The sequence below is a fragment of the Labrus mixtus genome, chromosome 24 (assembly GCF_963584025.1).
Source record: "Labrus mixtus chromosome 24, fLabMix1.1, whole genome shotgun sequence".
Classification (NCBI taxonomy): domain Eukaryota; kingdom Metazoa; phylum Chordata; class Actinopteri; order Labriformes; family Labridae; genus Labrus; species Labrus mixtus.
In genome coordinates this window covers 11,243,359-11,270,781 of record NC_083635.1, presented here as the reverse complement: position 1 = coordinate 11,270,781, position 27,423 = coordinate 11,243,359, and the positions used below count along the sequence as shown (strand labels likewise).

General features: G+C 43.8%; 1 protein-coding gene across 1 annotated transcript in view; it reads right to left on the bottom strand.

Annotated features, from left to right (window-relative positions):
• Positions 1-27,423, bottom strand: part of mcf2la (mcf.2 cell line derived transforming sequence-like a) — a 44,150-nt gene extending 16,727 nt beyond the window's left edge. Inside the window, exons 1-4 of the mRNA XM_061032854.1 lie at positions 26,984-27,423; positions 8,848-8,931; positions 7,905-8,019; positions 5,520-5,610 (exon numbers count right to left, since the gene is read on the bottom strand). Of these exons, the coding sequence (XP_060888837.1) occupies positions 5,520-5,610; positions 7,905-8,019; positions 8,848-8,931; positions 26,984-27,095 (402 nt within the window). The 5' untranslated portion in view covers positions 27,096-27,423. The remainder of the gene's footprint in view (positions 1-5,519; positions 5,611-7,904; positions 8,020-8,847; positions 8,932-26,983) is intronic.

Genomic DNA, 27,423 nt, shown 5'->3' with positions numbered 1-27,423 from the left:
AAAACCGACGGCGGCTTTAAGAAGACTCCTCCAGAAAAACACAGCTGACATAATAAACTGGAGAAACTGGAGAATAATTAGAAATGCAATAAATCTGTGATTACAACCCATTAAATTCAATAAACCCTGAGAGGTCCTGGTTTAATTTGTACCTTCACATTAACATGACAATACACAATCTGCTCCCTGCATCCCCCGACAGATGACATGCTAATGCGCATACACATCCCTGGACACACATGAAAGAGAAGCACACACACACACACACTTCTAAAAAAAGCAGACATAAATAAATGATAAGGATTAGGATGTGATTTTCTGTTGACCAGGGTGATTTATATTCTCTCTCTCCACTCGTGTCCTTTAATGACGTCCATGTGGTTCCCCTGGGACCGCCCTCAAAACGCTCAAACCGCCTCTGGATACAACCCTCCTGTTTCGCTTCTGGACATGAAATGTGTCCCAGTTCTCACAAAGACGCACACAAGAGGAGTGTGTCTGCCTTTTTAAGCTGTTAGTTTGCAGAGCTTTGACCCTGCAGCCTTGTCCTTTAATGCCTGAACGGCTGCATGTTTATCATAAATCACTAACCCGGGCTGCAACAGATACAAAGCATGAGGATTCACCCCCTTCACCCTCCTGAAAGTCTGCTATTCTGACAGGAGAGCGAGGTGGGATTGTAGAGGGAATGTGGAAGGTTACAGGGGAGCCTGCAGGTTTAAGGTTTAAGAAAAAGTAGCGATCATTTCCCTGAGAAAAACGGGAACTTTACACTGAGCTGGTCGGATTTGCAGGAGCGACAAAAAGGTAGCATGGAGAGGAATGAAACAAAGGACACTGCTCATCTCAGTCTGTTTCATAACCAGCTGAAAACACCTCACAGGAGCTTTACAAGGAGCTTTTTAACAGTTCTGTTTTGAAGACATCTAAAACATAAAGTTGCAGAGAAAGGAATGAGATTCATTTCAGTTTCTCAGGAATTATGTTCCCTCTTCTTCTGTGTTTGTTTCTGTGTGTCGGCCTGAATTTAGATTCTGATGAACTTTGAATGTTTGATTATCAAATCATGATAAGATTTACACCTCACAGCTTTTTACAGAGCAATGTTAATTAGTCTTTGGGGCTAAATCACTTATCAGGATGCTGATGATAGAAATACAAAAAGAGTGGTGATTCTGGAGTCTCTTGGGGCCCCTCCAACCAGTCTTCATCACCATCATGTCTGCCACCGTCCAGACGCTTACTCCTCTCCAGACTGAGAGTTCCTCTTCATCTTTCATAAACAAACTTAGAAAAATAATGCATGCAACGCTTAGCAGATGGGGCCCCCTTAGGGAGGTTTCCTACTGTTGTTGCCTAATGTGCACAAATTTGAGGTTGGAAGTCTGTGAGTCCTCAGGGGCCCCCATACTGGTCTGTGGATACAGGGTGTCTACTGCAGGATACAGAAACCTAACCCCCTCGAAAGATTCTGTATTTGGTAAAAAAAAAAAAAAAAAGTCATTAAAGTTGTTTTTTTTACGGTGAGCTGCATTTCTTACCGTAAAAAACAACAACATTGAGAACAAATCGAGCATGCCGCGTAGCATGAAAGAAACACAAGAATATCTCATTATCCCCTTCTTGTTGCATATTTCACAACAAGACTCAACAAGAGGTCAAATGTCCGCCTCATTTTCATTTTTCACAGCGTGCGTGTGATTAAAGTCCGCTCCATCTGTGTCCGTACATGTGCTCTTCTTTAATCTCTGCCTCGACATGACAATACTGCCCGCTCCTCTTTTTCTTACAGCGTGGAATCAGCAAATGGCAGCGGGGCGACCTTGAGCGGCCTTGACGAGCCGCGCGTCTCACGGGAAGACGAACGACCTTCAGTAAACCTGCGCGGGATTGGACAACGGCGGCGATGCCCGAGAAGACGGGTCGACCATGAAACATAAAGCCGAGGGGGGCCGAGGAGGAGGAGGAGGAGGAGGAGGGACGCCGCTCTCACCACCTGCTCCTGCCTCCAGGTGAAGTTGAAGTGCACCACATGGACACATTTCTGGCTCCTCCTCCTCCTCCTCCTCCTCCTCCTCCTCCTCCTCCTCCTACAGGATTTAACGGTGATACACCGAGAGTTTAAAAAAGCTCTTTAGTCACCTGAACGTTCTGATTCCTGCAGCTGCAAAGTGTTTTTGATCACAGTAAACAAGATGTCGCTGTAATCTGCTTATTCTGGGATCAGAATGACTGCATTGTCAGTGTAAGCTCTGCTCACAACTGAAGAAGGAGTGGCGCTCTATTAAGTGCAAACACAACGTCAACTCACGCTTTAGAGGAGCAATCTTTGCCTTTGTTAGATAAGGATGGCTGAAGTGAGACAGGAAGTGTTGGCAGGAGAGAGAAGGGGACGACATGCAGCAAAGGGTCGAGGCTGCTTATGGTTCAAAGAATGCACTGTTTTCTTCTCGTGAATAGCCATATGCAATAAGACGTTATGCATAATAAGCTTCATCACCCACTCAGCGTTCATGTCTGTAATAATGACCCGCTCTCTGCTCATTATCCCTCACTTGCTTTCTCTCTTTGATTTCACATTTCCTCGTTGTTAAGAGCATTTTGGACTGTTTCTTCTTCTGCTGCTTCCTTTTCACCTCACAAAAAAGCCCTCGATCCTCCCAGATCCTCTCATGATCAACAGATTTTAAATAGAAATTAAATGACTGTACAGCAAACAGACATTTCAACAAAGAACTACAGGATAGAAATAAATCTGCAGCGTTGTTTTTACGTTGACCTTTCATCGTGATGGACTCGAAGACAAAAGAAAAAAAGTATCCCTGGAAACAAAGAAATACAAAGCAGAGCAGAAAGGAGAGGTAATGGACATAGAAGCAGACGGAGGAGAGGTGAAAGGAGGGTGGGACACCCTGCTGATTTCCTCCCACCTCCCTCTCTTTGTAACAGGGTTTCTCCTGAGTACGAGAGGGTGTGAGACTCATTATACCCGACTGTAGCTGAAGCATTGTTCTGTTTTTTTGTCCGTCCTGAGTTTAATTTTTGTCGGGGTAAGCAAAGGCAAAGAGCAGATATATCCATCTAAGGCAAAAAAAAAGAAACACTGCAGGACAATATCAGCTGATGGAAAAGACAGGTGTGTAGGAGAGGAAAGGTCTGAGTTGTTGATTGGCTGATTGGTTGCAGACTTGTAGCCACTTCATATTTAAGATGCCCTGCTCTCCTGATGGAAGTCTGTTAGAGAATGTACGAGAGCAAAGATTTCCTCCTCCCAAAAGACAGATTAACACTGAAGGTGAGCATTAAATCAACACGCTCTTTTAGGGACATTTTTTAACATCAGTAGTTTGATAGAAAAATGCAGAAATGTTCTCTTGATTTGATTTGTTTCCTGAATGTTTGCACGCCGCAGTTCGTCTGCACAGGTTTAAAGAGACTCTGAGGAATTCAAAGCTTCATAACAAGTTATTGTCAGAGTGGGGATACTTTCTGTGAGATGACAAAGAAAGTCCATCAGGTTTTGATGATAATCAGCGGGCAATTAGCATGCATTAGCATACGTATGCTAATGAGACTCTTTACAGCAGCTGTGCAGGCGTTCGGTGAAGTCTTATCATCACGTCTGCAGAGCTGCGAAAAAGACAATGGTCAGTAAGTTCCTAATAATGGAGACCTCCGAGGGAATTAACCCCGCTGATGTGGCGACTCAATAAAAGACAAAAACACAAGACCACACATGTGGAAAAGCTTTTATGAGATCGAACCGAAGCTTCTCTTAAGATTTAACAAACACCTTGACGTCACATCAGGTTCCAGACTGCTATCCAGATTTATCATGACCACCGCTGCTGTAAAATATCACTACTCGAGTAACTGTAAAGAACAAAGCCAGGGCATTACCGTACAACAGAGGAGACACAGTTTTGATGGAAATACTTTTGGAAATCAGAGGGTGCAAACTTTTACCTTTCAGTTGTGTCTCTTTTTCACTTTTGGGATATTGGATGGAAAATACTTCCTTTCCCTTGGAATGATCTAAACTGAAATATTTATCAAAGGGAGCAGTCAAGACTCTAACCCCACACTTTTTCCAGATATAGCCGTCTTCTATTTTGATATTACGAGAGCAGCGATCAGTAACTTTGATCCTCGAGTCTGTGTGATGTAAGACCTCTCCTCCTCTGCCTCTCTGCTGATTCTTTTTCATACTTTTCTCGTCTCATCATTCCCTCCATTCCCCCGGCTCCCTTCTCTTTCTGCCATCGGTCTCCTGCTTCCTCTTCAACATCTTAAACCTCTCAGAGAGGCGAGAAGTAGGCTACTGGGCTAATGGCACACGGATACAGAAAGACAATTACACAATGAAACTCGCGCTCGTTTGGATTTCCTCTCTGCAACATGACGGCCGAGAGACTCCGACGCCCACACCGCCGTGAGACGATATTTTTAACTCCCCTCCTGCCTCGATTCAACCAAACACAGTCACCTCATTTCAGCCCGTCCCACACACAGCTGATGACTAACTAAACCAGAACACATGACGTAATGTACAGCTTCTGCAAGCCTGCAAACACACACCAAACACCAAAACAAGTATTACTTTAAGTGGTGACACTCCAAATTATACACACACACACACAGCTGACAGCAGCAACTACACCCACAGATCCATGTTAAACACATGTAGAGTCATCCACACACCAAAACAGATATTTAGTTGACGTAGGAGGCGCTTCATCAGCTCACAACACAAATGCTTCAGACCTCCGCCACAGACCAGGCTGCAACTGCTGCAGCGCAAACCTTTTGTTTCAAAAAACACCAAAGCAAAAAACATCCACTAAAAGTTGTTGTGACACAGAAAGGATCCCTACAGAGATGGACCTTTTTGTTACAGAGGAGGAAGATGATTTGTTGAACCAGAAACAGATGTTACATCACTCAAAGCCTCCACACTCCATTCGACTAAAACTGTCATTTGAACTTGCAGAAGACGTGAGTTGCTGGTCGTAATCTGAGAGTGTTTTGCTGCACGTTTGCAACAAATGATTTCAAGGCAAATCAGCATAACTGATACAAGATTACAGAAAGGATCCCTACAACTCACCGTTAGATTCTTCAACCAAAAAGCTGCCAGACGTCATCGACAAAATCAGCTTTCTTACCTCGCAGAACACTGGAGAGCCTGGTCCTTTACTGCTGATGTTTTTTTATGTTAAGACAAAAGTCTAAGCATCCAAAGGAGCCGATTTAAAAAAAGTAGAGTGACAATTACACAAACAAACGATTTGATTTTGGATGAAGAAGAACATCGACTCCAGTGTGCTGCAAACTAAAAATGACTGTTTTCATTCATGGAGTGTGGCGGCTGCATCTGAGTCTGTTCATTAAAAACAGGAACTTTAACTGGACAAAGATGCTGCAAGTATCCCAAAGAAAGTAACTAACCTCACACTTCCAAGAGTGACAAAATGCACACACACACACACACACACACACACACACACAGAGGGACTTACAGCGATGCGGAGCAGGGTAGCCCTGACGGCAGCCCATCGGTCCAGTCGTCTGTCGATGACCAGGATGAAACCCTCTCCTGAGGCTGCAACGCTGCAGGGAGAAGCATGCACTGTTAGCACGTTAATGCACCTTACATAATCACAGAGGAACATTTACAGACGTCTCGTTTAATGACAGATGGGGAAACGTCTTCCAGAGTGCATCGCTCCGTGACCCAGTAGTTGTTATCACACCGTTTTGCCACATGTCAATTTGGCTTGGCCCACTTTTTTTTTGGAGGTTTGGAGGGAGTAACTGACAACAAACATCCAGACCAAGACTTCTTCCTCCACCCGCTGACCGTTTATATTTGGACTTACACCTCCTTACAAATCCACGACTCAAGGAAGATCATTTATCTGTATTCACGCCGACAGGCCCAGGTTCAAATCCGACCTGTGGCTCCTTTCCCGCATGTCATTCCCTACTCTCTCTCTCTTTCTGCCTGATTTCGTCGGGAATCGCTGACTTCCTTTAACGTCAAGCAGACATGTCGCCCAAGCGTAAATCTTTTTGTGATCTGTTTATAGAGAGGAATAAATTGTCGTCAAATGAAAGCTGGTGGGAGGATTGTGTTCGGTCTGCTTTTGCTCGCCATTCAAATTGTTTTTCCGGCATAAACCAAGACCTGCTGATACGTGATAGTTAGGGTTACACGTCACTGACCTGGTGGAGCTCCGTCAGCTGGCTCTAAGTCATAATCACATAATAATAATAATTAAATAATCATAGACATTAAAGAACTTAAGATGTCTTAATTGGTCTCCACAGCAGGAGACAAACAATATAAAGAAATATCATTAAGGAGGTTAAAAGAAATGTTTGAAAATACACAAGTGTGTGTGTGTGTGTGTGTGTGTGCCATCATTTGTCATCACTGATGATTAGAGAGAGACCCTTGTGATTACCATGGAAACCTTGGCTCTGCTTTTATGTTGGTGTGTGTGTGAAAATCTTTCCATTCATTCCACAGGCAGGACCATATGTAGCAGCCTCATTAAGCTAATGTTGTGTGTGTGTGTGTGTGTGTCAGCATTACGTGTGTGTGTGTGTGGATGCAGTATTTGCAGCAAGTGTCCTGCAGAACATACTGACACCTAAAGACACACAGAAAACGGGTGAATACACTCACAGACGCTTTGTGCCAGCATGCACACACTGCTTGAAACTGCACATTTTGATCAAAACACATCAATATTTAAGAAATGAACGCTACCCAGTGAACGCTGCGACAGGAAATCCTCACTCCATCCTTTACCGGACAAAATATTCACACCACACAAATGAAGCCGGCTGATTTTTTTTAAGCAAAATCTTTGCTCTTCCAGGACAAAAAAGCAACAATAATCCTTTAAAATACTGCTGCTATCGTCCAGGAATAATCCGTTCCTCCTCAAATGTTCCTCTTTCTGTTGTTGTCAGTGTCCATTTCTTGCATCACAATCATGTTTGCGGCTCGCAGACGGAAAGAGGTGACCGATCTCATCCTTAAAGAGCATCTCCCTCCTCCTCCTCTCCTCCTCTCCTCCTCTCCTGCTGCACCACCTGCTTCCCTGCCCTCGGCCAATCACAGCCAAGCCCTGCATCTTGCTGTTTCCGGGCAGCCAATCAGAGCTTAGAGTGCAACCCGATTGGCAGCCGGGTGCATATAGCTGGTGGGGGAGAAAGGGAGGGGACTCAAGGAAGGAGGGGGATATGAAAGGTGATGAGCCATAGAAAAAAAAAAAAGAGGCGGCCATGACACACACATACAAGAAGATATTAAGAAATAAGAGGCGCATCTTCATCCTTTCTCCTCCCCTTAATTATGTTTTTGTTGGAGGATGGGAGGAGAGAGGGAGGAGGAATAAGGAGAGGAGGAGGAGAGAGGCGGGAAGAAAGAGGTGTGTGATATGATTTAATTTCAATTTTACAGTAAAATATCCTATTTTTTTTATTTAACCTCAAGCAATATCTAAAATGTTCTTGCAAGGTTAAGTTGAAAAAAATGCAAAATCTATTAATTTTTAGATAAAATAATCTGATTAAAAGACAAGAAATAAAAAAAACAACATTTTAGTTCATCTTTACAAATTTGAATCATTTATTTTTCATTATTTATAGCTTTAAAAAAATGTTCTTTATGTTGTTCCCCTTGTGGCACGGTTTTGGTACTGCACTGACATCTGGTGGCTGTATGTGGTATTGCACTTTCACAAAATTGGCCAGATCTCCTTCACACTTTGTTTGTTTGTTGTCAAACCAAATGGAGCTGCACAAAAGAGGGGCATCTTTGTGTATGTGTGTGTGCATATGTGTGTGTGTGTGTGTGTGTGTGCATATGTGTGTGTGTGTGCAATGCTAACCTGGGGACACGAGTGAGGTAGCTAAAGACGTTCTGCATCTCCTCCTCCTCCAGCTCGCTGAAAGCTGGGAACTCTGGGAAGACCATGACGGGGCTGCCGTTCATCCCGCGGCCGCCTGGAGACGAGAGAGAGAGACGGACGGTACATTTCAAGTTGAGGCATGTTGGTCTTTTGTTTCTTCACTTGTTTGATGTGAAAGTTTGGAGGGAAAACGACTTTGGAGCGACAGATGCACGACGAAGAAATCTTTTAAACTTTCCAAAAACTGAGAAGTGTTTGACCTCTTCTTGTAGCTTTAATCGGGAATTGCGCACAAAGTCAAAAAAAGTCTTTAAACACCTTTCAAATTAAAATGCACACACACACACACACATACACACACACACAGTTACAAGGAATCACACACACACACACACACACACACACACACACAGTTACAAGGAATCACACACACACACACACACACGCCCCCGCGGCCTTGGCTTTCATCAGTGGTTCAGGTTGCAGAGCATGGTGGTGAATTATTTACATAAAGGGCAGGCGCTGTCGTCATGGTGACACAACACAGCACCCCAAGGGCTTCTAAAATAAAACAGTTAGGTGACTTTTTTTTTCTTTTTCTGAGATTTAATAGACCGAGAACATTATTGCAATATGCACCAGCATCCTTTAGGTCTTGGGTTACTTCTTCATCCTGAACTCTCTAACTTTATTCTGAGTCTAACACAATAAATCAACGGCATCACATCGTCCCGTCTTCTGATTTAAAAAGATTAGTTTGACTTTAGGCTCTCTTGTAAGCTCGGACAGGAGGACACACAGAGAGTTATTTTTGGACTTGCTGACTCTAACCTCTTGTTTATGGACTGACCCACATGACGTGTGTGTGTGTGTGTGTGTGTGTGTGTGTGTAACGGTCAGGAGAGATAGAAATCAGACCCACCTGGCAGGATGGCAAACTGTTTCTGCAGCTCGGAGCCGATTTCTGCTGCAAACAGAGGAGGATCCTCCCTGTGCACGATGTCATCTGAGGAAACACACAGAGAGAGAGAGAGAAGGACATTTTTATTCCATATTCATGTCTCAAACAAACATCCCTTTCTCTGATGATCACCCTGTGAAGAGTCGGAGGTTCTCAGCTCTTCTTCTCAGCGCTGACTGTAGCGAGTGGTGGAAGCTGTGAATAGAAATGTTAATATGCCGTTTATTCTGCTGGGTAACCGTTGAATCAGAAGACAGAAACAAAGAAGAGAAGAATCCGGCTGTGTGAGGCGCTGAGGATGATTTTAATTTCTGATATGGAGCCAAGGATCCACTGTGACCCACTTTGGACTTTAAAACCCAACAGCTGACATTTTAATTACAGATTAATGAAACCCTAGCAGGCTAATATAACGTAGCATTAAAGAATAATCCGGGCAGATTTCAATCATGGCTCCAGTTTGACTTTTTTTGGGGTCTAAATACAAAAAGTTCTGCAGTTGCTCTGGTTCAGGGGTGGGCAACTGGCGGCCCGGGGGCCACATGCGGCCCCCATCAACCTTAAATGTGGCCCTCAGGTTAATTTTTTACACATCAATTAATTGGAAACATGAAGAAAACATGATGAAATCTGCCATGAAATCATGAAAACCAGAAATATGTCCATAATAATATCTGATCTCTGGTATATGTCGAGTTAAATTTGAGACATAATCGACTGTAATCGTTTAATTTGGCCCTCTGGCAGTGAGAATTAAATGAATGTGGCCCTTGCTGTGACCAAAGTTGCCCATCCCTGCTCTGGTTGATTGCTTCAGCTGTAGCACATTATTTCAAATGTGCAGAATCATCCACTAAGATTTCTTCTTCTTGTCTTTGACAGACTCTGATTATTATTCTGAGTGTCTGACAACATTACAGAGAAAGTAGCTTCACATAACTTCATTTTACATCACTGAACACTGCAGTTGTTGGTCGTTTTACTGCGGCCATGTTTTTTAAAGTTTCTTTATGTATTTTTCTCTGAATTATAACCGCACAAGAAATGGTCATGAGAAGCCTTCAGGGACTGGAAAATGGATTTGTGTGTTTTTTCCAGAAAGACAAGAAAATGACAGAGAGAGAGAGAGAGATTAAAACGACAAAGCCAGACAATAACACACACTAACTAACTGAAAGCGGCTGCAGTAGACGCGCAACTCCCAGTGCTGCACGGTGAAATGACTGATTTTGTCTAAGGGGTTTGGTGGCGTCGAAAAGAGAGCGATGTAACAGCTGTTTGTTGTTTATAAATGAACCCTAGTCTTTGTCATAAAGGTCTATCTTTGCAGGAATCCTTCGCAGACATGTTGACTTCAATAATCTGAAACCCGTTTAGCTGAAACAATTTACTTGAAACCTTCTTAGTTCTCATGAGACAACACAAACACATGTAAAAAAAAAAAAAAAAAGGTTTTAAAAGAAGACTGTAAAAAGAGGAGAAGGTGTTACAGGGATGGTAAACAGCATTTGGATTTTCCTCGTCTCTCTGGTCAAGCTGGATTACAATAATCTCACCGGAGACATGTAGAGAAATATGGAGAGAAACGCCCCCCCCCCCCCCCCCCCCCCTCCTCCTCCTCGTTTTGTTGCCATGTGCGACCCCTGCATGCCAAACACAAGGATGCATATGTAAACACTGAGATTTCACACTACTTCAGCGTGTGTAAAGGAGCATCACTGTGTCCCTGTGTGTGTGTGTGTGTGTGTGTGTGTGTGTGTGCATATATAGACAAAGGCTGGCACGGAGGCCGGTGTGAGGGGAGTGTGGCGAGGTTTTTCCGAGCAGTATGGACGAGCTGGAACTGACGAAGACGAATTCATTAGCGTCGAAGTGCAAAGCAAGCAAACTGTTCGTACTTCAGAGAAGAGCCAGGCGCCAAAAAACCCCCCCCGCAGGAGCAGCTCGACTGGCTGGCCTTCAAGCTGCACGATCGGGAGCAGACTGAAGCTCGACGCCCGCTTTAAAATCATCAAGAATAAAGTGATCAATTAAAGGTTTAAGGGTGACGAAACAAGAGGTCATCAGGGGGTTATGAGAAGACTATTTTACTTCCTCTACCACAAGAATATGTTATATAGTCTATTTCTTTGTATGCAAAAGGCAGACATGTTTCTTTACTTGCAAGGCGGCACATTAAAGCTTGCTTAATGATTTGTATCGTTGGTCATACAGAGCTGACACTGCTCAGCTCCATACGATGTAGAAACCGGACAGATTAAGAGCTTAGATCCTCAGTGAAGCTTCACAGCATGCATTAAGCATACCATTGGCTAGACGGTGACTCACAGCACATGCTGCAGGTCTCATGCTGCAGTCCTCCTCAGAGCAGTAACAGGCAGCTGTTTACAGGATGTTAAGGGTCCCATCATTAGGAAACACTCACTGCATGTAGCTGTGGTCAGACTTCAGGAATCTTCACAAACACAAACAGGGTAGTAAAGACAGTCAGGCTGCAGATATGACAGGATTACATTAAGATGAGTCGGGAGGCGTGCAGCCAAAAGAAGAAGTCTTTGAGAGAAAGATTAAAGGGAGAAATTGAAGTTTTGTTATTCTAAGTGTCTTACAACATTACAGAAAGGATCCCTGCAGAGTTGACCTTTTTGTCACAGAGGAAGATGGTTTTTTTTTTGAGACCAGAAACATCTGTTACATCGCTCCATTAACTAAGACAGTCGTTGCTGTTGCTGGTTTTTCCGTCACATACAGATACACAGATCCGTCAGATACACAAAAACACAAAACGAGTCAGAGAGGTAGACAACCACTTCCTGTGATCCAGGACTAAAAAATGACTGTGCGGCCGTGAATTAGAAATCGGGCTCCTGCAGCAACATGTCCGATGTGTGCAAGAAACTTAACCCAAGCTCAAGTTCATTTACCATTTACCCCAAATATGTCTAAAAAAAAAAAAAAAAATAGGGTCCAGGTTTAAAACTATGGGAATCACCTTTACATACATTAGAAAAAAAGGATCATTGTGAGGTTGTGAGAAAGGAATGAGCAAAGAGTCTAAAAGACGGGCACTAATGCAGCTCCACTTTAATAAACTTAAACTGACCACACAGCTTCCAGTCGAGTCGAGCAGCCTGTAATTTCACCAAAAACAGCAACTGCACTGTAATCAGCTTCTACTGCCGCAGAGACGGGAGGGGAGCGTGTGCGTGTGCGTGTGCGTGTGCGTGTGCGTGTGTGTGTGTGTGTGTGTGTGTGTGTGTGTGTGTTTCAGCCAGCTGTCCGTTCAGTGTGTCAGGCAGTCATCCCAAACCCTGGATCACTGCCAGACATGTGCTGCCCTCTCTGACTCTACTGTATCTGTGTGTGTGTGTGTGTGTGTGTGTGTGTGTGTGTGTGTGTGTGTGTGTGTGTGTGTGTGTGTGTGTGTGTGCGTTTGACCTCTAGACTTGAACCTGATAGTCATCACCTGGAGGAAAGCCAAATGATCAGCCTCAGTTTCAGCCTGTAATCTCCGTCAACTAAACCATTACAACTGAAAGCTTCATGAATGGGAGACGTAAAAGAGAGGAATTCAATCTTAAATTCCGACACATTTTCAGGTCAAACACCACAAGAAAAGAACAATGTGTGGTACTCAGCTGTGGGTTTTAAACACAGGTCAGTGACGTCGATTTGGTGGCATGGGAGCGATAGCAAAGACGGCCAAAATAGATTTTTGTGTTTTTTGGAAAATGACAGAGAAGTCACTTTTTCCACACTGTGTTATTATCGTTCAGGTGTAAAAAAACATTTTGGTATATGCACACATTAGGGAGGGTTCAGGGTCCCTCAGGTCCCTTTACTGTTTTCTAAAAGTCTAAGTGACGCGTTTCAGTCAAAATCAAGACTAAAATGAAGTTCATTTTCTATTTTACCCCGAAAAAGTCAAAAGCAACTCAAATATTTGAAATCATATTCTGTATGTTACTCAAAAGACAAAAGAGATGAGATGACATCACGGCTTTAAAACAGCTGCTGAGGGGCGCTGGTGGTCTATTGGTTAGTGTAACCCAGACCATGATAAGACCAAGACCAAGGCAGGACGAGACCAGGACCGTAAATATCACAGAGAAATCATCATCCAGCGTGCAGGACGCCGTTACAGCGGGAAGGTTGTGGACGTAACCAGGGGATAAAAATCCAATACAATACAAATGAATTGAAGTTATTTGTTCTTTTTTCTTTCTGGAAAAATAGCCTCTCAGTGGTGGTCTTGATTTTAAAGCCGGAGTCCTCCCAGTCTGAGACCGAGACCAGATCGAGTAAGGACGCTTTAGATTCCGAGACGAGACGGAGACCTTCAAAAAGTGGCCTTGAGACCGAGACCGATTTTGAGTACTACAACAACCCTTGTGCGAGCTACATGTACGCCCATAGTCCTCCAAGCGGGCGGCCCGGGTTCAAATCCGACCTGTGGCTCCTTCCCTGCACGTCGTTCCCCATGCTCTCTCTCTCTCTCTCTCCCTGAACTCTAACTCTATCTCTAAGGAAAAACCCAAAAACAAACAACTCTTTGAAAAGAAAGCACGTCAGGTCAGTTTGCAGGTTAATAATAATTTAGCATAATTAAAAAAAATACTTCACAGTTTTAATTTGAAATGTAAACAATTGGAAACATTAAAATGCACCCAGCATGCAGGAACATATCAGACATTCAGGCGTCAAACTGCTTTTCACTAAAACTCTTAAACTCCTCGCTTTGTCCTCAGACGAGTGAAAGAAATCAAACTACAGCGGCTCGGCTAGTGAACCCCTTTACCCACACACACACACACACACACACACACACACACACACACACACACACACACACACACACACACACACACACACACACACACTGGAAGTGGGGCAATGCAAGCCAAACACAAATAGTGATTATGGGGGGCCTTTAAAGAATGTCCCTCCGCCTTCTTGTACCCTCCCCCCCCCCCCCCCCCCCCCCCCCCCCCCCCAAAACCTCGACACCCCTTCAGTATTTCATTCATCCTTTTTTTTTTTCCAGGAGCTTAGCTGGGGGGCAAACGGATACACAACCCGACAATTTCACATTTAAAAACTTAATATGACACCAAGAAGCTTGACTTGCATTTGTGTTCCGAAGCAACAGATTGAAATCACTTCACAGAGACGTTTTTTTATTCTTTTTGTCAGCTTGTGTCAAAATGAAATCCTCAAAATGTGCTTGTTAAATTATGATTAACACGAGAAATAAAAGCAAAACTAAATACCACTTCCAACTTTCCCACTCTCAAGTGCCCCCGTCTGAATGCCTGTGTGTGTGTGTGTGTGAGAGAGAGAGGATTTAGAGAGGTGAAAAGATAGTGAAGAGGAGGGGGGGGGTGAGGCAGTCGGAAAAAAGGAGCGCAGAGGTGCTCTTGTCTCAGTTAGATGAAATGGAGGAGCGGGTTTCTTTACACATGCCTACATATTTAATGTGTTGGCCTGCTGCTAGCTGATACTGTGTGTGTGTGTTCACTGATGTGGAGGGTCAACAGAAACACTTTTTTTTACTCGACTAAAACATATTTATTCATGTGAGAAAGGAGCAGCGTGTGAATGTTCTGTCCTCATTAAAAACTACAAATTAAACCTCATGTTTCCTCCTTTCCTCTCCAGTGACTGATGCTCGATTTCTAACAAGGAGATAACAGTGAGAGGATTCAGATGTCTGTAACTCATCAGTCTCATGATGTGAAGAATCAGGAGCCTGGAACCCCCTGACCCCTTTGGTTCGGAGTCCGACCTCAAGACGAAGAAGGACCAATTAACTCTCATAAAGGTACAGTTCATTACACACACTCCAACATTGTCTGTCACACACACACACACCTCCTCCTCCTTTTGTTCAGTCGTGTTCCTGCAGGTTTTTTTCCACCGCTAAACACACACTGTCGGCTCAAAGATGGCTGCCAGCTGTTCTCCGCTGGTTAATATCTGTCAGAGCCACGGGGAAGTTGCTGCAGAACTCAAACTCAAACACACACACACACACACACACACACACACACACACACACACACACACACGACCCTGAACCGAGGGACTGTGCAAACAAAAACATGATTGGACGCAGAGGTGAACAAACACAGAAACAGACAAAGCAGCAGTGCAGGAAATGGAAACTCTCATCAGGGTTCAGGGATAGAAACATCATTTTTTATGGTTTGTTTGTTGGTTTGCTGCAGATTGCATTAACCAGCAGGGCTCTTTAGGGGTGTAAACTCATCTGTCACAAGCTCAAGGTGCGTCCAGATTGTTATTCTAAGTGTCTGATAACCTCACTGTACAGAGAGGAGCTCTAGAGAGACAGCACATCTTTCTTCTCAAAGCCACCGCACTCCTTTGATAAAAAACAGAAATATATTCCTCCCTGTAGAACACACGAGCTGCTTCATTCGCTTTAAATGTTTGTCTGTCGCTGCTTCCTTTAAGGACTATCAGCGTCCCAGATATTGGTACTGCCTGATCAGACACCAGCGAGTGATGTCACAGAGACAGACACCGACACGTCCAGCTCTCCATGTGCTGCAGTGGTATGTCACACATGAAGAGGAGCGACGAAGAATGTAGACTTGAAGACTCTGTGTGTGTGTGTGTGTGTGTGTGTGTGTGTGTGTGTGTGTGTTGGTATCAGATGCCAGCAGAGATGTGGTCAGTGCTGTTGTGTGTATTTACATGCAAAGATTTGCCAGGTGCTCTGCAGCTGTGTGTGTGTGTGTGAGGGAATCTGAGCTCTATTATCAGGCATTACAGGGTTTACCAAAGCCCCATCTGTCACACACACACACACACACACACACACACACACACACACAGGACTGGGACTGGCATACACACACATCATGCCGAACAACAACTGGGTCACAGGGCCAACAGTGGGCTGGAATGTGTGTGTGTGTGTGTGTGTGTGTGTGTGTGTGTGTGTGTGTGTGTGTGTGTTGTGTCCACACCCAAACCTGGAGCTTAAATTGTTGTGGCTCAGAGACTCAGCAGCAGACAGACAGACATTAATATTACTGATTGAACGAGGGTTCAATCCTCATTGTTTGTGTTTTTCCGCTGTCGTCAGACGACAGTCAGGGATCCTGTAGATCTTACTCTCGCTCGTTATACTTATTCAACAGATTTCATCTACAATCACTGAATCTGATGTTAAAGTGCGTGAAGCAGCATGCGCGCTCAATGCGATGGGAAGAAATCTAAACGATGACTTCAGACCTGAGTCTCATCTCTGGCACCGAGCGCTCGTCTACTGAATACACGGTGGCATCATCATCATCATCATCATCATCATCATCATCTCAGCGAAACAACACACTACTGTCCCCCTGTCTGCACTGCCGTCACCACACACACACACACACACACACACACACACACACACACACACACACACACATTGGGTTTCCAATCCAACAGTCGGGCAAAATGTTTTTTTAAATCCGCTATAAAAGAAACAATCTTTTGAATTATGGTTATCTGGAATGAGAGTGGGGCTTTTTAAGTGAGCAGATGGATAACCCTCCCCCAATGAAATGAACTTGTATTGGACAAGTCGTACATGCTCATGTCCTTTTTTTTCTGTGTGTGCAAACAACATCGTCAGCTAATGTTTTAATCTGAGGCAGAAAAATTCAATTCAAATTCTCACTAAACATCTACATCTAAATTTATCACACTCAATATGCTTCCATGGAAGACCAGACTGCTGTTGTCTGAGTGGTTTGCTAGGCAGACCTGTGCTGTAGTCTCATGAAAATATATGGAAATTTACTCCGACTGTGGTTGATGCATCTGCGGTTCGGCTCGCCGAACTACAAAGCGTGTCGTCGTAATCTTGTGGCTTTGCATCCTGGTGCTCCTCCCTTCCTCAGCGTCAAAAAAAACACAGACGTTAAAAGCTCAGCTGAGAGTCACACAGCCTGTTTTTAGCCGCCTCTGGCCGGGACTACCTCTCATTACACTTCACAGAACAAAGGAGAACATGAAGAAGAAAAGCGGAGAATGACAGGGAGGAGGGAGGAAAGGGAAAATGACAGAGAGAGAGAGAGAGAGAAGTGAAGAATCCAGGAGGACTGTGTTTTTACTTGCCCTAAAAGAAACCTGCAGCTGAAGGAACAACCTGTCACTACTCCCTGCCCTGATCCTCCAGCAACGCTCAGTCCTTTATACCCTGAAATATGTAAAGTATAGGGACACACCAGGATGAATCATGAATTGATTTGTACTTTACGGCATCACCAAGTCAATTTCGATGTTCAGGGGGGGTACTGGCCAGAAGATTTCTCCAGGCCCCCAAGCAAAGAAATCTGATCTTAATCCATGGACATGGTTCGGTATCTGAGTTATGAAGAAGTGGGTCAAAATCAAAAGGTCAACAGAAAGTGATCTCCGTTAAAGCTGAGAGGAAAGGCAGGTTAAAAACAAGACGGCTGCTTAAATCAGATAGATTATTGAGGTACATCTGACAAAAGGATGTCAGGATTTATCACGCCGGGTAGAGCGTGTAGGAGGACGAGTTGCAACTTATTTCTCACAGCCTGTTCATGGGTTATATGTGGCACCTTTATTCCACCTTCTTCTTCTGTATTTAAGTCATGCAAAAGCAAAACAGAGGGGCGAGGGGGTATTAACAGAAACTATTTGACATTTGTAAAAAAAAAAAAGGGGAAATCCAAAACAGCAGGACAATGATTTGACTTTTTAGGTAGCAGTTATGTGTGTGAACCGGACGTTTGCATTCAACTGAAAAAGGAGAAGAAGAGTTAAAAGAGGAAAGGTAAGAGAAAGGAAGAGGAAGAAGAAGCAGTGCGCGGAAAAAAAAACACAAAGCCCCAGGAGATTCAAACTCTCCGAGAGAAGGACGAGATCAAGCACTTCATGACGGACAGAAAAGAATTCTAAATATTGTTTAGGAATGATGCAATCAGTGGATCACTTTTTGAAAACTGTCAAGCGCTCAAAAGTCGTGCAAAACTGTGGGCAATGTTTACTGAGTTTTTGTTATCATCTGTGCAAGGACAGAAAGTTAAAGAGGAGTAAGGGGCGCCGGTGGCCAAGCGGTTAGCGGCCCGGTTCCAAATACGACCTGTGGATCCTTTCCCCTCTCTCTCTCTCTCTCTCTCTCTCCAGTTTCTGACTCTGGTCACCCAATATCTCTAAGATCATGTTTTGCACTCTTCCACAGAGATCTCCTCTGGGTCGTTTCTTATTCAATTATTCAAGTGCATGTGTGTGCAGGAAGTTATAAATCTTTGCAGCTGCATGTTTAAGTATTACAAATGTGCAGCTTCTGTTCTGTAAAAGTTTGATTTGTTGTGTTTTGCTGTAGCTATCATCAAAGATTCCTCGTCTCCACTTCATCTTATCCAGCTGAATTGACGTATTGATCGCGCTCTCTTGTTTTGCGTTCATACAGGTCCTGTGAATGACTCCTGACGACAGAAACTTATCGACTGAAAGCTGCAGTTACACATCAACAGCTGCCGAGCAAACAGGTGATTTTAAAGCTTCACAAACCAGAGTGCATTGTGGGAGCTTAGCCGAGACTTTCTTCAGCTTCTAATCTTGATTTGGGCGGAAAGAACGGAAAGCGGAGAAAGCGTTCATGCTCGTGTTTTTATTTGGGGGACAGTGGAGAGAGTTAGAAGAGAGGGAGGAAGGGAGAGAGAGACATGCGGGAAAGGAGCCACAGGTTGGATTCGAACCAAGCCTCCGTACGAGGGGTGCACGCACTAACCACTAGGCTACCAGCGCCCCACATTATCGCTATTCTGCACACACAAAAAAACACCTGAAAGATCCTGCAGAGGGCAAAGAAAACACGGCCGACTCTACATGTTTCTGTTTGCTGTAACTGCACATCAGAGCAGCAGGACAGAAGAGATCGAGCCCACCAATGAACACACACACACACACACTGACGCACACACACACACACACACACACACACACACACACGGCTGGGAGTGGGACTGAGGGGGGAGGAGATGTTGATGTTCAAACTCTCAAAAGGGTTTTGTCCCAACTGACGAGAGAGGAAGCACACGGTTAATGGGAGCATGGTGATTAACATGCAGTCAGTGTACTGTACGGAGCACGCACTAACCCGACGTCAGCGTCACACACTCAGGACACACACTCAGGACACACACTCAGGACCTCAGGACAAAAACTCTCATCTTTAGATCGGGTTATGTAAGCGTCTGATGGACGATGACGCCTCCGGCAGGAAAAAGCATCTCGGGGCCATGAGAAGAAATCAATGTGGAGTCGCGTTCGCTCATTCAGGCTGCTCAGTCACGTTAACTGCTTTTACATCCGTTTATAAAAGGCTTGTCAGAGATTTATTGCACACTGATAATGGCTTTATTATGTTTGTGCATGCACGTGTATGTGTGTTATTCTAAGAGTTTGCTTTACTGTATAACACCTCATCAAATACATATATTTAGAAGCACAGCAGAGGCCTGGGTGGAACACAAAAAATGATTTAAAATCCCCTTTAAGTGTCTTCAGACTGATCGTATAACCTTATTTATAGAGCAGTTGTTGTCAGACTTCAAGTATGATTCCAGGACGTGTTTCAGTAATCTCTAATTGGTGCTGGTTGCGTCTTGGTCTCGCCTGGCGCTGCCGGACCGATTCACTAAGAGTGGACCAGATGTTTCTGCCAGAGCAAATAAAACAGGACAGCTTGCACATCTGTTTGGTTCCCAGGCTTCTCGGGGTCTTCAATCTCACATGTTGCACTCCTTCATTCGAACTCAGTTTCTTGCGTTCAGATGGTTCAGAGTTGTATGCTACATGTATGACTCAAAAAGTCTGAGAACTACAAAACCCAAACAACCACCTCTGCATCACTGGTGTGCAGTTACTCTATCTATCAATCTATCAGCCTTTATCCATACTGGAGAGATGAGTGAGGGGGCAACCATCATTCATAATGACATGGAGTCAAATTACAGACGACAAAGTAAGAGAAATAAAAGGGTAAGAGCTTAAATACAAGTTCAGCGTCTCTTGAGAGGACCCCCCTACATACACACCTTACATATGCATCACCAGTAATCAACATCAGTCAAACACTTGCAGAATGAAGATCAACTCTATTAACAAATAAGTCCGACACGTTTGGGCTTGTGGTCTGACATAAAGTTGATCTTCATCCTACAAAGTGCAGCTGGAGTCATTTTAACCTCTTCCAGCGTTTCTTGCATCTCGTTAGTTAGTTGGTGAAGTTGCGTCAGAACATCCCGCTCTGCTTCTTCAAACTTCTCTGAATCCAATGGAATATTTCGGTGTGATTGAAAAAGTTTTCCAGTCTCACTGTGAACGTTATTAAGACGACACTGTGGCGATTATTGAACGGAGAAAGTCAGAGTCTAAGCAGAGCTGAGACAGAATGATGTAAAGAAACAAGTATTTTACTGCAGCCCAGCTTTACAGCAGGAAACTCCAATTCCAAAGAAAATGACATCAAAACGCCGTACAAAGAACATGGATGTGACTTTCTGTTTGACATTTCTCAAACTTTGCTTTTCATCGTTCACATCATCTTGCCCCCACCTCGGACAAACAGGGAATTCTTCACCCTACACCTTCATCTTGAAATAAATTGTGATTATTGCATTTTGAAAAGGAAGCAAGAAAAATGAATATTTGTAGAAGAAGAAGCTGTGCAAGCTCTAAACACCTGGTCAACCTGGGAAGTTTACTTTGCACAAACACAAACTCAGGATAGCACCTGCACATTTCCCATCATCCTCTATCTCTTGTTATGCACTCACAATAAACAAAGTCTCACACACACACACACACACACACACACACACACACACACACACACTGTCAGAGTAACACTCCTCTCCTGTCTCTTGTTTCAGACACACACACACGGCGTACCTGTCATCATCTTCAGCTGCAGCCACAGCCGGGTGATATCGTGGCAGAGTAGAGACACTCGGTTCAGAGACATCGTGCTGCCGGTACATGTATGCTCCCCTCACGCACATCTACACACACACACACTTTTAAAATCACCCTCACAGGCAGACACACACTCTGTCAGAGCACGTCGCGGTGGAAGAAGTTCACTCTCACTCATCCTGCACGGCCGAGGAGCTCAGCCGCTGACTGAGCTGTCACTGCACGGAGCAGCTCACACACACACACACACACACAGAAACACACACACACACACACACCTCCCCCAGCCTGCTTCCTATGTGTGCCAGCCAGAGAGGCGGGGTTACACAGACTCCGCCCCCAGCTTCACATTTCACTGTTTTCACTGACAGAGAAGATGGAAAGCTCTCAAACCTGCAAAAAAATACACAAAACTTTCAGCTTCTCATCAAGACTAATGTAGTTTTAACAGACTGTAACTGCTCTTAGGATCTTATTATTGATCATTTCTGATGGTTTAAAGCCATCCCACTGCAGGTAATGTAACTGTAAGATAATATCATCAGATACCAGCAAGTGTTAAGAGGCTGAAGACTCTAAAAAACAACTGATTGGCTTTGACGGGGTGTGCAAAATCTGTAAAGGCATGCAGCGGACTCTGATTCCCCTGCAGCTCTCAACATGTAAAAATGACAAAACATCCTCAAAGCAAAGCGTCCAGTAAACTGTTTCAGTGACGCATCAATGTAACGACACCCAAAAAGTGTAGCATGAAAAAAAGAAAAGCCGAAATAAAAGTTCAAATCATGCAAAGTTAAGTCAACAGAAACTCATGTTGGTGCCAGAGCGAGCACAGGCCTCTCTCTCTCTTTCTTTTTGCCGCAGCTTTTCCCACACCCTCTTACACACACACACACACACACACACAAAGAGGACAGCAGGGGGACCCAGTGTGCCACACACACAGACACAGCGACAAGTTGGACTGTTCAACGTGTGGAGAAAAAAAAAAGACCCTCAGGAGGTCGATTCATAATTCCCTGCTCTCGTTTTGGTCTTTAAAAACATGTCGCCCTTTTCACTCTGAATACAGTAACTCCTCACATCCCAGACTGAGTTATCAGAGGATCTATGAGGCCATCGATGCTTATCTGAAAGAAGTAATATACCCTGAACATGTGTTAACTGAGAGGTATGTAAACGCAGAGTCAGCAGACACAGGTTAGTCCAGGTCAGGATGTCTCATTATTCTCAGGTCATGTTGCACAGTTTGTTTTCTAATGTGTGTCTTAAAGCTGCTAGAAATCCAAATGAAGAGATGGCAGCTGTATGGCACCTTTATGTCCGCTCTTGTCAAACATTTATTCAACTAAATATGGACTCAAACATCAAAACAACAGGCGGTGCTGGACGTCGAATTCACACAAAGCACTGAGATTAAGGAGGAGTAGATTAAAACCATGAATGAGTGAGATTAGGAATCGAATGTGGCTAAATTAAATGTCTAGTCTGAACAAAGATTATCACTCAGTAAAGATCTGAATATAACTGTGTGTGTGTGAAGTAAACGTCAGATTAAGATGATAGAGGACGCTCAACAGAGGGTTTTACTTTATAAAGGATGATTTAAAGTCTCTGCTGATTCATCCTCCATCGTCTCTGACAGCTCCAAACATCTGGAACAAACTTTTAAATACGTGAGCTCCACATTTATCTTGTTTCCTCTTTATGATGTCAGCGCTGATGTGACACTTACACTAACCTTAAAATCACCTTCGGGTTAAAAATACTTGATGACATGTGAGGTGCATCTGTGTGTGTTTACATGGGATGCAGAGCAGACTTCAGTGTGTGTGTGTGTGTGTGTGTGTCAGGATGTAAAGGAGACCTGTTTGTGTGTGTATACGGGGGATGTGGTGCAGACTGCAGCCAGGATAACTCCCGGCTGGATTATTTATTTGAACCCCCCCTTGCTTCTCCTCGTCTTTGTCGGCAGAGACGAAACACTATCGACTCCTTCCGCTCCGAGATCAAACGCTATTGGTCGGCCGGAATGTAAACAGGAAGAGAGCGATTGAGAAGTGACTCGGAGGCTGAAACAGGCAGTGAGGAAGGTGTGAAGAAGTCTCATAAACTCGTACATTTATCTGTTATTCTTTTTTCTACACGACATTAAGTCATTAGCTTTTTCTGTATTTATACTCAGGACAATAAGAAGTTAAAATAAAACAATTATGATCATCATTCTGGGCGTACGCAGCACCGTTTAAACTCCTGCTTCAAACATGTGATGAAGGTTTATTTTCTCACACAAGACTCATCCCTCGTCCAGGTTTCGATCGACTGAGTGCCAAGACACTTATTGACAGTCGATTATCCTGAAACTCAAATGTTGTAGTAAAACAAATTCAACACAGCCAGGATGCTCGAGTTACATCACACACACACACACACGCACGCACACACACACACACACAGCTGATAAATGTGTGTCTAAGGCGCAGACTGTAATGAAGGATCACATCCGGCTCAACCCTCCAATAGAGTCGACTGATAGATCATTCATGTCTGAGAGAAACAAATTGATCTTTGCAAATTTGAAAACCGATTTAAAAAGACGAGGGGGGGGGGGGGGGGGGACTTGAAGGTGCAGCGTGCCATCCCACTGTAGGGTCATCTTTGTATCTTTGTACACATCAGACGTTAGGGGGGGATGCTGTTTCAGAGACCCTTTTTATGATGTTTAAAGCCTGACGCTCTGTGCACAATAGAGCAGATATTCAGCTGACAAAGATCTGAATGGACTTTGGATTTGAATCACACATAACCAGCTGCTCATATAAACTCAGTCACCCTCCTCAAACTGATAAACTGCAGGCCGCTTTTCAACCTGACCTGTATTTAGGTAGATTCAACTCTTGATTCTTCCTCTGTGGCAACTTATTGCACTCTGGATTCTCAAGAAAAACTCCTAATGTGCAGACCATTGCAAAATGAGAAGAAAAAAAGGCCCCAAAGTGACTTCTGGGGAAGTGAAGAGTTAAAGGGATGAAGACAAACGACTCATGTGGCGGGGAGACTCGAAACCAACAACTCAGCTCGGGAATTTTTTAACCACCGAAGGTCATAAGATCTTCAACAAATAATGAGAGTGATATTAAAGGACAATAAACTGTTAAAATGATGGGAAATACATCATGAGAATCATAAGAACGAAAGAGGAAGTTTTGCCAATCTGTCATGATGGGTGATTTTTAAAGGGAAACACCAGAGGAAGTTCACCACTGCATGACCACTGCAAAAAAACAATTAATGACTGCAAGCACACATGACTGAACGGAGCTGAATATGTAACTACGGTGAGTCCAGTAGAGTTTAAAATGGGTACTGAAGTCCAGATTCTAAACATCATAGAGAGCTGTCCCCCCTGCCCCCTCCTCCTATAGAGTCGATGCTCACACAGGTCACCATGTGGTGGACTCTGAAGCTTCAGTGTTTATCCAGCTCTGCATGGGTCTGTAAACCTTTCTGTGTTCTAACCTCTCTCCATTTTTCAAAAGCATCTCCAATATTGATCCTAGTTTGAGCACGTTTCTGCTCGTGGAGCTTATTAGAAACATGCAGAGGCTTTTTAGGTCGGGTACAATCACTTCTATCTGAACCACTTCTCTTGCCCGCTTCCATCACTGCAACACCTGTTGACCTGATAACTGCTCTCATATCTGACAAACAGAGGGGCGTCCAAAACGGCCGTGTGGGGGGTGTGTCTTAAAAGCGCCTACCTTCTCTGGTCCAAACAAATCCAGAGCATTCAGGAGCAGAATCTAAAGTTAGAAGGAGGACATACTGGCTGCTGCATTGTTGTCAGAGAAGCCAGCACTTCAACATGTTTCCTTAATGATCAGATAGTAAGCTCAGTAGATATTGCACATATTGCTCCTTTAACTTTAATGTAACTCTGCACGTTTACAGCATTGATAATCTATTAAAAATAAGGAGGAAAGTTCGTCCCAGCAGCAGAATCGCTGCTCCTGCCTTCATGACACAGCCTTTCTAGAATAGCACTGTCTAAAAATAAACACGTCATCGCTAAATAAAGACCAAAGCCTGCAGGAAACGGACCAGAATAGACCTGAACCGTCTCCGAGAGGCACCGAGATCTGACAAATCACCGAGCACCGCACACACCCTGCACGGAGGATTCAGACACATGTGAGTGTGCATGATCAACGCAAATAGTCTTTTAAATAATGCCGACACACACACACACACACACACACACACACACACACACACACACACACACACCTCCTTCTGCTGTCACACAAACACACATGCTGCTGGATAATTACACCACTTTTGATTGAACCACCCTGAGTAAACAAGGATGTAAGAGTTAATCATGCGAGTGTCATACTGCATGTTCTCAGGAGATATTACCACAGGAGGAAATTACGTTTATGATTACCAGTTAGACATCGAATGTTCAGCTCTAACCAAAAATGTCATGCATCAAACATCACCTTAGTTTGGTTTCCTTTCACAGCAGCTAAACAAACAACTTGAAAAGTAGTCCAAACTGAACCTGGTGTTGAAACTAGTCGAATTCAAACTAAAAAATTTGGAAGCACAAAAGGATATAAGTTTCATTTAAGCTGCTCTGACCCTCACTGTCCAAAGTATTGTGCAGAAAATGATGTTTTTACTTCCTGTTTACATTAATATCTTGTGTCTTGTACACTGCTGATAATCCATGCTTATGGGGGTGTTTACCAGGATCAAAAAGTTGACATTGTTTAAGTGTCAGGGAGAAAGTGTGCCGGCTCGTCTTCTCGTCTTTGCAGTTGTTTTTTAAAACTATGATGTGACTTTGAGCTCCCTGCAGATAGACTGAAGTGAGACATCAGATGTGTGAACATCTTGAATTAAACTAGAAGGAGGAGAAATGTCGTCTCCAATAAAACTTGATTATCAGCCCTTATAAGAAGCAGAAAGGCTGGATTCATGCTGGAGAACGTGATGTAGCTGAGTTTATCTACACTCTTGTTACCCCGCTGACTCGTCTGCATGCACATGAACTCCAAGTTCTCTCTACTTGAGTCTCAATTTGTCGACAGTTTCCTCTTTGTTGTTCCGTCTTGTCTCACTGAATGCTTTCTTTATGACATCAGAGAGGCTGTGTTAAAAGAAGCAAACAGGGATTGATGCTCTCTCTGTCTACTTTAAGGGTTGTTGCTGCAAATGACGCAAGTGGTTACATTAGAATTTTATAAGTTATAATAAATGATTCTTTTAAAACACATGATGCTAATGCCCACACTGATATACCACTTCTTGTTTCTTACTCTCAAGTTTACACCAAACTGTAAAAAAGGGCGTTCAAGAATGCTGCATCGTCTTCGTTTTATCAGCTGCTTGACGAGTTCTGAGGGATTCTGAAATGATTTGGATGCAAATACATCTAGATAGAGATCATTTGCAGGTTGAGGTATTGGGAAAAAAATAGATTTTTGAGTCAAATAATACCCCCCCCCCCCCCCCCTGGTTAGATAAAGGTTCAAACTAAAATATACATCAAAAAACCATCGCAACACCAAGAGCTAAATCCAGAAAACGGATGTAAACAACACACAATATGGAACGAACTACATCACTTGATAGAATCTGCAGATATGTAACACAAGAACAATGTGATAGGGAACTGTCAAACCCCATAAAGACAGACATTTGAAGTCAAACCTTCACTATCAGGACTCTCAGAGAGAATGATGGAATTATGATTTCAAAGGAACAGGAAGCTGGAAGGATACAAATGTCAAAACTAAGAGAAGAAGCTGCAGGTTGTGCACATGAAGATACTAGTTTAGACTGGATTGCAACTTTAAAAACTGCAAAATGTGTACATGAAGGTAGTTCAAATTGAATATGTAGCCGTGCATAAGAAGAAGAAGAAGCTGTACGCTACAGTTTGCACATTTCAGTCGACTCGTTTTTAAACACACATCAGGTTGATTTTAAGTCCAAACAATGCCCAAACTGTTGTTTTCCTCTGCCTTAATTAACACTCATGATTTTCAGCCGTGCACCGACAAAAGTAAGTTTGAAGATGCACCACACGACACACACACACACTCCCGTTAAGACTCACTCTGCAGCTGCTGGCAGCACTTGCTGTATCTGTAGTAACTCTCCATCTCCTCCAGCGAGATGCACATGAAACTCCCTCCCTCATAATCCTGCGTTCCTCTGCGGTCCTTCATCCCGTCCCTCAGTCTGTCTGATCTCCTCTTCCTCCCTCAGCGTCTCCTTTATCTCCACACGCAGAGAAGAAAGAAACATATCCTCCGCCTCATCCTGATCTCCTCATTCCTGTTTCCTCCCTGTTTGTCTCTCTCACACACACACACACACACACACACACCTGTCAAAGTTTCCTGAGTAATCACACCTCTTCTCTTTCTCCAGCCCCTCCCTGCTTCTGTGGAAGTCTGTGTTCCTATACCTGACTGAGCAGAGGATTCAAACATCCTCCCACAGTTTGTTTTCACCTTGACCGAGTAACGATCCGTATGTAGGGCTGCAGACCTC